The sequence below is a fragment of the Sinocyclocheilus grahami genome, unplaced genomic scaffold, assembly GCF_001515645.1.
Source record: "Sinocyclocheilus grahami isolate Dianchi unplaced genomic scaffold, SAMN03320097.WGS_v1.1 scaffold341.1, whole genome shotgun sequence".
NCBI classification, from domain to species: domain Eukaryota; kingdom Metazoa; phylum Chordata; class Actinopteri; order Cypriniformes; family Cyprinidae; genus Sinocyclocheilus; species Sinocyclocheilus grahami.
In genome coordinates, this window is record NW_015505520.1 from 1,096,070 (window position 1) to 1,107,326 (window position 11,257).

At 34.0% G+C, this 11,257-nt stretch overlaps 1 protein-coding gene and 1 long non-coding RNA gene across 2 annotated transcripts; one reads left to right on the plus strand and one right to left on the minus strand.

Annotated features, from left to right (window-relative positions):
* The first annotated feature begins 1,278 nt into the window (after window positions 1-1,278).
* On the plus strand, window positions 1,279-8,592 carry LOC107603142 (uncharacterized). Its single transcript, XR_001611099.1, has 3 exons — window positions 1,279-1,387; window positions 1,840-1,850; window positions 8,578-8,592. It is a non-coding gene; the product is annotated as an uncharacterized lncRNA (long non-coding RNA).
* nitr8 (novel immune-type receptor 8) lies at window positions 5,160-7,157 on the minus strand. Its single transcript, XM_016295856.1, has 6 exons — window positions 7,127-7,157; window positions 6,629-6,979; window positions 6,165-6,524; window positions 5,693-5,785; window positions 5,546-5,586; window positions 5,160-5,307 (listed from the first exon to the last, which is right to left on the minus strand). Exons 1-6 carry the CDS (start codon window positions 7,155-7,157, stop codon window positions 5,182-5,184), a joined length of 1,002 nt encoding a protein of 333 aa, XP_016151342.1. The 3' UTR covers window positions 5,160-5,181.
* Window positions 8,593-11,257: the final 2,665 nt, after the last annotated feature.

Consider the following 11,257-nt stretch of genomic DNA (forward strand, 5'->3'; position numbering starts at 1 on the left):
TACAACAATGAACCTTTAGGAAACTTTGACAAATAGGCCACTTTGTGTTCCATCCTGTCGTTGAAACCACATGATGTTTCTCTCTTAGTAACTGGTTCTTGTGGGCACGTACAAGGGTCTCTACAGCTCATTATATATATATGCATATTTGCCTCTGACCCCATTACAAGACATAAAAGAAGACAAACAAGGAAAGTACCAGAGATACTGGATGTTATTATTATTGATATTATTATTATTATTATTATGTTCTGAACCCTTCAACTTTGACATATTCATTCTTAAAAGTGACCTATTATGCCCCTTTCTACAATATGTAATATATGTCTCAGGTGTCCCCAGAATGTGTCCATCAGGTTTCAGCTCAAAATACCCCATAGATCATTTAATATACAATTTTGAAAATGCCTATTTTGAGAGGAAGCAGAAACACACTTTTTTTTTTGCCCGTATCTTTAAATGCAATTGAGCTGCTGCTCCCCTCCCCCTTTTCCAGAATAGGGCTGTGCCTTAACAGCTCATACGTAAGATACTCTGATAAAAACCATTTGTTTGGTTTTGATTGTCATGTCTATCATGCTGAAATCATGCGTTTTAAACCCCTTAACTGTCACCCCCATTTTTTTAAATAGGCATGCAGGTGTACTATCCAAACTTAAATTGTTGTAATTTATGAACACTTTGGAATACAGACATAATGTTGGTCTCTTTTTAAAGAAGAAAATCAGAAGATTATCGCAAAAGTGGAATAAAAGTATCAAAAAGTTATGGTAGTTTAAATTTACTGTAAAGAAAATTCACTATATTAATTTAATTTAATTTGATATATAATAAATATTTTACATAACAGGTTTTACTCTAAAATTGGTATACAATTAAAGCCTTATGTCTAAATAAGTTATGTTCCAAATTTGAAGTTGACATGAAAAAAATTGAGGTTCCTGTGAGATTTTATTTATACCACAAACATCCACCGGGTGCCATCCAAACTCCATTGAATTGTTTAATGCATTTTTCTGTCACAAATGTCTAGATTTCTTTGTCAATATTACTTCTATCACCAAATATGGAATCCTGAGACTCAGACCTTTCCAATGATATGTTTTTTGTCAATATTATAAAAAGGTTTGATTCTAAAAGACCGTAATGCATTTTGTAATATGACACTTGACACCGCCCACTAAGGGGGAGGAGACCGCCAAAAGATTTTAAAGTACCATTTCCATTCTAAAGCAATGTCCGATTTCAAAATGGGTTTCACAGGATGAATCTTGGGCTTCTAAGCTTTCAAATGATATATGATTTATGATGATTACTAAAAGATTTGATAGAGAAAAAGGATAACATAAAAAAGAGCGCCAAGTGTCCCACAGGTGGGACTGTGACAGTTTAGCCATATAAGTTTAAACTTCTGATATAGGGTTTTCTGAGCACACACATCTGAAGCACGCGCACAGAAAGCGCTGTCACACGGCATGTGAGCACAAAACTAAGTTCTCTTTAATGTCTTGTTGTGCTTACACTGTCAGATACACAAAAGTTTGTTCAAAACACATGTGTTACAAAAACAGTCGGTTATGTCAGTGAAGGTAAACAGCTGGGAAAGAAATCGCATGCTTATATTAGATCTGTGTGGCAGCAGCGTAATATACAGTAAATAAATCCACTGCCCTCTTCTCCTCTGAGGCTGAGACTCTAAATATTGTTCTGTGATCGTCTGTGCAGCTAACGATAGAACAGTTAGCATGCTTTGCTTGAACTTTTGCCATGGCCCTAGAGCTGGTACACCATTGTCGTTTGCGAAAACAGAATGATGGCGCCGTGGGTGGATACGTGCAGTTTAAGGGGTGGTGATATTATAACAAGATCCCTTTGCCAGGTCGCAGAGGGAGTGAAATCTGATGCCCTCGTTTTTTCAGACGCTTGCAGGAAAAAGCTTAACGAAAAACAAAGTTACTGGGATAATCTTTTTCACATCTCCTGGTTTGGTGGATGCACTGGGGACCCGATTATAGCACTTAAACACGGAAAAAGTCAGATTTTCATGAAATGTCACCTTTAAATGATTCCAAGTTCTGCTTTAGTTTGAGTGCATATAAGTTTTAATATTGATCAGGGCCAGTTTTGATAATATCAGTTGAATATTGATCAGGGACTATAAGCTAAACAGCTACTAAAACAGGAACTGTAAATTAGAAGTTCAATTTTTATAATAATGTTGCGAAATATACTGAAAGCAGGAAAGTATATTTTGCAGGAGTGAAGTATCTGTCCAGGTTAAACAGCTCCAACTACAAATTGCCTTCACCCCTATTAAGGAGCTAACAATCTACATAGTAAGACATAAGGTTTTGTCATTGTTATTAAAATAAAAATAATAAATAAACAATAAAACTGTGCTGCAGTTCGAAACAATATGCGAAGGACAAAAAATAGCTTAGCTTTCTTCAGTGATGTCCGTCATTTGACATTTAAGGCTGGAGTAAATTGTATCCTTTCTTCTCATTCTTTGCTCAATCTCCGAACTCTCTCTACTGGGATTGTTTTCAGGGAATTGTAGGGTTGTGTAGTTTGGGTTCAGACTATCTTGATTCTGTGAGGGGAGAAAAGGGGAGGAATTTGCTCACTGAATGCACATAGCAACTTTTAGCACTGCAACTTTATCTGTTGCGTTCCTGATGCTCAATCTGTTGATCATTACGGTAGCAGCACTATGGGTTAAATTCCCAGTGAATGCATGAACTGCTAAAAAGTATACTTTGAATGCAATGTAAGTTTTAGAAGAAGTGCATGAATGTAAATACTACACTGTCAAAATAAAAGATTAAGAGATTCTGACTTACATGAGAAGAACTGACATCAGGCTCTGATGTGTCTGGTGGAGAAGGGTCAGAAACTTCTGAAACAAATTAAAACTTGCTTTGTAGTGCAGGGAAAGTAAAAAAGGAAGTAGAAAATAAATAATGGGGTTAAAACAACTAAGCCCTTTATATCATAATTGAAATGTACCTTCATGCAATTCACTTCGTCTTCTCAGTCTTTTACATAGCAGTATGTTGATTATTCCACTCAAGAGCAAAATGAGAGTATTGAAGACAAATACCACATGGTAAGGCCAGTTTTGATTCTCTAAAACATGGGCGAAACATTTTGGTTATGCAAATGAATAAGCCAGAACATGAGTAATGTACAAGAAACAATTAACAGCAAAAAAAAAATGTTGACTCTCAAAATGATTATTGGCAAAGCATTTAAAGTTCTGAACATATTCAATTATAATATATAAAAATAAATATAAGCATCAGCATCCTAGGTTCATAAGGCATTTTTCCATTGCTAAATTCTTGTAATACAATAACCTTTCTATTTTAGTAGTAATCACTGAAGTAGTTCTTACCTTTAAAATAGAGATATACATTTCCACAAATGGTTTGGTTACTCCGCATGCATTGATAATGTAAGGGTCCTGTTGAACTTTCAGTACTAAAAATGAAGCCTTTATGTTCTTGTATATTATAGAAGCTTGCATCACATTTTAAAACTTTACATGTTTCATAAACATTTGCATTCATTTTTTCACCTACAGAGGAAACCACAAAATAGGCCTGTTATAATAACTATTTCTGCCATACTCAAGTACTGACAGTGTAATATGGATCAAGAGCGAATTAGCTTACATATGTTGAGTATGAAGAGTGTCAACAAGACCGCTTCTCACATGATCAGAGTTCTCAGAGATCTAAGGGGGGACAGGCTTTGAACTGTGCCTTATATAGACCACCATATAGACAAAATCACCTTTCACCTCAAGAGAAGCTGTCATTAGCGTGTGAAAGTCTGTTTGGTTTTAGCATTGGTGGTGAGGCTACAAACGCCCACACCTAAAAAATTATATAGTCTGTGGCCTAGAAAGTTCCTGGTGCAGTCCTCTCATATCAGTGAGTAAAATACCTTCAAAATGTCCTAATTTATAATTCAGTAATATGTATTTAAAGGAAATACACCCATTAAAGAACACCCTGCTGTTGCTTGTTAGACAACTCAGAGCTAAACAACTGAATTAATGAAGCCAATTAGAAGGTTCATTTGATAGCTTGCTTAATGGTGATGTGTAAGTTTTGCAACAATACTTGCATCTTTCTCCCTTGATGGCCATTAATACTTATTGTGTGGAAACACTACACTTGGAGGAAACTTCTTCAGACACTGAAATATGATGGTCACAAGATATGATGTCACAGAGCTTCTGTTTTTAATAAACAAATAATAAATGTAAAAAAAATATATGCAAAAATGTGGAATTAGTGTTCCACTTTCTCACAAAACTGCAAAGATGTTTCTTTGAAGTTTGTTCTTTGGAGGTCAGCCTGTGAATTTAAATACAAATTCAAATGTAAATGTAAATCCTCAGTTGGTGAAAGGTCGTGCACTACGATAAATCACAGGTCAAAGTTCACCATTATCATGCAGTCATTTTGCAATCAACATATTTAACGCTAAAATGTATTACCAGTATAGAAAATAATTGTGGTCATTTCCATTTCGGAGTGCTCTTTATAACTTGAGATGGACTCAATTTTGGACTTAATTTAATTTTCACTGTGTGCTCTGGACAGTCACAAAGGGTTTGGTACTGTGCCATCAGCATTTATGTGGCATCATCAGTGAGGAAAAAATAAATAAAAAATAACAATGAGAGGACAGCTTGTATTTTTTTTTTAGATCCTGGCCTCTCAGACAAATAGAGCAATATTCACGAGTCAGTTGTTTTCAGTTGTCTTTTCACAAAAACTAGGATAAGGGAAAGTATAAAAAGAAAAAAAACTCTGAGAACAACAGGCCTGGTGTCATGTTTGGTATCTAAGGTGTTAGCTTTGACTGCCCAGGCTAAGCAGTATTCTGTAACCTTATATAAAAGAAAATAATATATAAATAATAAAAGGCAAAAACAAAACAAAAATCTAAAAAGCAAAAATGTCAAAGGCAAAATATTTTAATAGCAAGGATTTTTTTATTTGTGACTCTGACTCAATGATAACAGCTATTTTACAACAGATATTTTATAGCATAATATTTTATAACATTTGATTGTATCTGTTTAGTTCACCATGCTTTATGCATTGGCACATTTGGATCACTAAAGTACAGAAAACATGTTTAGGCTTTCCAGTGTTTCCTCTTTTAGGACCTGATCTGTGAATAGACATCGGCATGCTGGAAAATGTTGTGTTTTTTAGCACTTCTAGAGGGCCGTGATTTACTGCTGAAACTCACAGATGTGTAAGTCAAAACATCTGCATCCCCAACCTGATAAAGAAAGATGCTTGATCATTTCAAATAATTCTGTTGGTAAAGCATCTGTTCATAAACTGTTACATATTTTTAAGGAAAGTAAACTTTAAATTGTTGAAAAAATTTAACTTTCCTAATTTTTCTTAGGAAACAAACGTAATATACAGTTGTTCAGTGCGTTCAAGAAACTTCTGAAATAGCATCAAAATGACATCAAATGTATCACTATAAAAATAAAACTGTGAGGATTTACCTGAATACCTTCAGATGTCTCTTGATTACAAGATCTGTTGACTGACACAAAGTAAATGATTCAAAAGAGCTTTATAGTTTTGCAAATAAAACTAGGAATTGGATTTAAAGAAAAACATGATACCTGATGAGCTGCCTTGGTCTTTACATTGCACAGCCACGAGTAAGATCATTATTATCATAGAAATTATGTTTGATGACACCAATATGAGAAACAAAGGACTTGTTGTCAACCCGCTATCTGCAAATAAATAAATACATAAAAATCATCTGTTTAAACATAAAAATACTTCACAAATCTTATTGGATGGAAATCTTGTTAACTTAAAAAAAACTGCTATTTAGTTTGAAACATAGTATTAAAAATACATTTGTATTATTTTTTTATACCAAAGATATATACAAACTATTAGAGTGATGCAGTAGTGGACCGTAAGTAAACAGATATTTATTATGTTTTATGTAATTAAACATTTTGTTATTTATAATGTTTTGTCAAAAGGCATAACAATTATACTGACATGATGAAGTATTTATGATAACATTATAAAGAAACACATTGAAAATATTACAAGTATTAATAAACAAATTGTAATTCACTTTATAGTTTAAGACTTTACCAGGTGTTGAGCTGAATTCCAGATAAGTTCCATTTCCAAACATGATCTTGCCGCACATGAGTACAGCACAGTAATAAGTACCAGCATCAGAAAGGCTGAGGTTCCTCTTTTTAAGGGTGTGAACGCAGGATTGTTTAGTAGAATCATCCTTACAGATCTCTCCATGTTTCTTCATATCTCCATCAGTGTAAATGATGCCAGGACTGGATTCTTCTTCAGCCTCTCTGAACCAGTAAGCATGGTGTCCTCCTTCACATTTCTCATCTACCGTTTGGACTCTACATGTGAGGGTAATGTTGTCTCCAATGTGAACTTTATCTGAAACAGGCTCCTGAAGAACCATTGTTGAGATGTGCTCTTCTTTAAAACAAAACAAAAAAACATAACTTTTATAGTCTCTTCATTAGAGACAATATTTATTATTTTAAACATGAATATAACACACAATGAAAGTTCAAACATACCATTAAGCATCAAAAATGTTCCAGGTCCAAAATACAGTTCTCCCAAAGTTATCACTCCACAAAAGTATGTTGCTATATCTTCCTTTTTTGTCAAGGAAATATGTAAATGATAAATGCCTTTGCTTATTGTTACATTAAAACGACCATCATTATATCCATCAGTAAAATCAACCTTTGTCAGGTAAATGTAACTTTTTGAAATGATTTGAAGCTTCATTCCCATGTCCTGCTTGTACCACACTATATTGTTAAAATCTTTATTGGGTAAGTAGCACTCAATAGTGACATTATCACCCAGTTTAGAGGCTTGCAAACGTTTTGGCTGCTCAATGCTTTGTGCCCCAACGCAACCTAAATTGAAAAAGCAGTAAATGTGTTACACAAATATTATATGTAAAATTCATTTTAGTATTGCTTTGGATAAATGTCTGATCAAATTAATATTAATATATAATTTGTCATTTTTAACACAATTAAAAATCTGTCAATTGTACTTACAAACAAAGGTAAGGAGTAAAACTCTGCTCATGTTGCTTTGATTTGCTAGCAAAGAATAAGAGATGACAAGGTGCACAATCTAAGTAACTAAATCAAATGGAAACTGATCCTGGATGTGATTGGTTATTCTCATATATTCTCATATGACAAATTCAAATTTCATTGGCTGTAGATTTTGGGTGTAAGGTGACACTCTCACAAGCAAAGGAAATGGATTTTCTTCTTATGAACACCAAAAATGAAAACACATAAATAATAAAAAATAAAATAAAATCTGGTGGAAAGTGGAAATGTAAACTTGCCGCTTTAAGCAAATAAATAAAGTTTTGATGACTAATTGTACAGCTATGCTCAGTTTTTCTCTTTGAAGTACTTGTTGCTATTTAATTGTACATTTTAAATAAATTTAAATGAACTTGGGCAAAACCAAAATAAATTAAGTGCGTGCCTTAACCGGTTAAAAACCACAGCAGCTCTATGCGAGGGGGTGTTGCTTGGCCTGTGTAGATGAGGTTACTAAGCTTTGTAGGTTAATCAAGCTTGTTTTTACATTTAATTTTTTCTATTTTCATTTACACAAGAAGTAGAGCTGGAGTGCTGTATTGTTCGACATGTCCTTGTCCATGGTGCTGAATCATGTTAAGTGGGTTTATGGCTTCAACAAAATAATGCTTCAGTAGTTATGTACGTTACATTGATGACCACAATGTTATCAATCCAGCAACAGAAAATAAGACTAATACTGAAGCCGAGATGTAATGATGGAGATTCAAAATAATAAAATCTGGTGGAAAGTGGAAATGTAAACTTGCCGCTTTAAGCAAATAAATAAAGTTTTGATGACTAATTGTACAGCTATGCTCAGTTTTTCTCTTTGAAGTACTTGTTGCTATTTAATTGTACATTTTAAATAAATTTAAATGAACTTGGGGAAAACCAAAATAAATTAAGTGTGTGCCTTAACCGGTTAAAAACCACAGCAGCTCTATGTGAGGGGGTGTTGCTTGGCCTGTGTAGATGAGGTTACTAAGCTTTGTAGGTTAATCAAGCTTGTTTTTACATTTTATTTTTTCTATTTTCATTTACACAAGAAGTAGAGCTGGAGTGCTGTATTGTTCGACTTGTCCTTGTCCATGGTGCTGAATCATGTTAAGTGAGTTTATGGCTTCAACAAAATAATGCTTCAGTAGTTATGTACGTTACATTGATGACCACAATGTTATCAATCCAGCAACAGAAAATAAGACTAATACTGAAGCCGAGATGTAATGATGGAGATTCAAATCAATCAAAGATTCTAATCTCAAAGATATTCAGAAAACGATTTACGTAAGGGAATCAGTGGGCCTTAAAGTCACTATGAGATCAAACTTGACAATTCCCTTTTTTTATAGAATATTGCTGTGTTCATTATAAATAATTTATCCTTGCACATTATATTTTTAATTAAGATATTAAACTATAAAGAATAATCAAATGAAATGAGCTAGTTGTTGCGGGTTTTGTTTTTTTGTTGTTGTTTTTTTACAATTAACGACATATCAAAAGTGAACTTATTTAAAACTATGTAAAACAACCCCAAAATTCATGTTTTGATTGATTGTCTTATATTTTTAACATGTGTCTTTTCATCTCACATTCTAGAAAATCCTCAATTATATTGTCTTTGATCATGTGTCACACACTTAACAGCAAATATACTGTACATAGGTGCTTGCTTTTTGTGTTTTGGTTTAAAAGGTTATTTTATTCCTAAGTATTAGTAAGACACATTTGACCCTATTACTTTTCAAAAAGTTATTAAAAAATAAACAAAAGAAAAAAAAAGTATGTAATGTGTGCAATTAAACGGAAAAAGTTAGATGCGATTTAGGGTTGATTGTGAATTTATAAAGTTCTATTATGTTAGCATAAAGACAATTATTAATTTCATCTTGTCTGGGTAATGAATTTATTTACATTGTTTTGGTGCATTGTTTTGATGTTTTACTGTAAAACAGACCATTTGTTGACATTCCACCTTGAAGGCATGAGGACAATTGTCATACTTCTAAAAGTAACAGTTTTTACACTACACTTAAGCTGGTATGGAAACTTCTGACCACAGAAATGTGAGCTCTGCTGGGGGCTTTCTAAATGCGTTTTTCTATTTTCATTCTTGCAGGTTGGCTGCAAACTGAGCAATAGGTTGGGCTCAGAGTCCAAAACCACAAGTGCATGTTGCATCAAGCCTGTGCAAACTACAAACAACAGAACGGTTGCTCACATTTCTTTTGTACACAAAGGTATTTTTGTTCCTCTAATTGTAAGGTAGGTTTATTAGCATGAATGCAATCCATAGATCAAATTCTTTCCTGCTTTAACAGCTTTGGTCTCTCAATTAATTCAGGAGAATATTTTTGACTTGTTGCTTTTGAACTTTTAATCGTAGTTGTTTATTAAAATTGCTTTTTCACCTGCTATTTTTCCCCAGAAAAATACAAAATCTTAATTTAAAAGTCTAATCTATAATTCATCTGTAATGTTTGGTATGATATACCGTGTACACAATTAATGTTGTCAATACACACAAATCTCAACTACAGCTGTGTGCAACAAAATTGATTTGTTCTCACATTATTTTAGACAGCTTTGAAGCTTAGTTCTGTTATTTCCATAACCGTCACAGTTTGTTGTGAAGAAGGAGGAGCGTTTGTTAAAGTCTCGTGAGAATACTGCTTGGTAGATCATGTGGTTTTGTTGCTGTGAAAGAGGGTCAATCTTGTGGTTGGAAAACATCTAAACTTTGATATACAAACATTCAAAAGCAAACAACACATGCTATTGTGTAACTTCTTTAGGCATAATCTAAGCTTTCTGTTCTGAATCTAATTTATGTGCAACAATGACACATAATAGTAAATGTATAAATACATTTTATACTAACCAACAGATTTGTTTTAAGCCTTCTCTGTTTCCTGAATTATGCTTTTGTAATGTATCTTTTTATTGAACAAATTATTAGTATTACTAATGTAAATTACATGAAAAGCTCAATGCATAAGTTGGTCCTCAGCAAAGCTCAATCTGTTCTGAACATCTACTTCCTCTTATTGACTCTACAGGAAATGCTTAAATTGTCTCCGCCTACTGTAATAGGTCTCACATCTTTTCCTTATACAGACGATAACTCCTCTTCTTTGAGGCTCATGGTTAATGCTGCTAAAGTTTATTATTCTTTATTATTTCATTTCAAATGATTGATTTCACACTTCTCTGAATATCAGCTAGTTGAATCTGAGTCTGTTACAGGACAGCTCATAATATAAGAGATCATATTTTTCTCCTGTCTGAGCTACATAACCCAGATTTAAAAGTCCTAACTCCATTTCGATGAGTGTCATAAATCAGGATTTCATACAATCTGGTGTTTGTTAGTCTTGTATTTGCTTGAATTGATCAGCAGATTTGCCTGGATGTGCAAGTGTGAGGGTTCTGTAAACATTTGTTTCTCAAATACTAAAAGCCTGACTACGACATTTATGCTGAGCGAATGCAAAGGCAGTGAAGAGGCAACAAGATGGGACAATGTAAATGTAAATAGTGTTCCTCGGAGAAAAAAAAACACACAAGGAATGCATAGTATTTATTACGTAAATTCTAAAAAAAAAAATATATAAAAAATGTTGCTGCCAATAGCCTTGTGGGCAGTGCACCGAAATAGGGCTGTTGCGCTTTGGGCGTCCCGAGTTCAAGTCCCAGCTCATGGGCCTTTCCTGACTGCACATGATTTCTAACAACCTAGAAAAGAGTTGGTCTGGAGGTGAGGATCAAAAAATAGACTATTTGGACATTTGGGAGCCAAACAGGGTCACTGAAGAGTGTGGCATTGAAAAAGATCTAATGCTAAACTGCACAATGCTCTGTGCTCTTGGCCTCTACCATTCTACTGTATGGAGGTCTTTGAGCCCATTCTGGTGCATCAGAATAAGACGTGGGATGAAGCCCTGAACTACTGCAGACAGAACTACGTTGACCTGGTGAGTCTAAGATCCCAGATGAATGTGGAAGAGGTGATAGCACCATAACATCCCAGACAGCTTATGTGTGGACTAGGGCTGGACAATAATTCAATATCAATATGTATCGCGA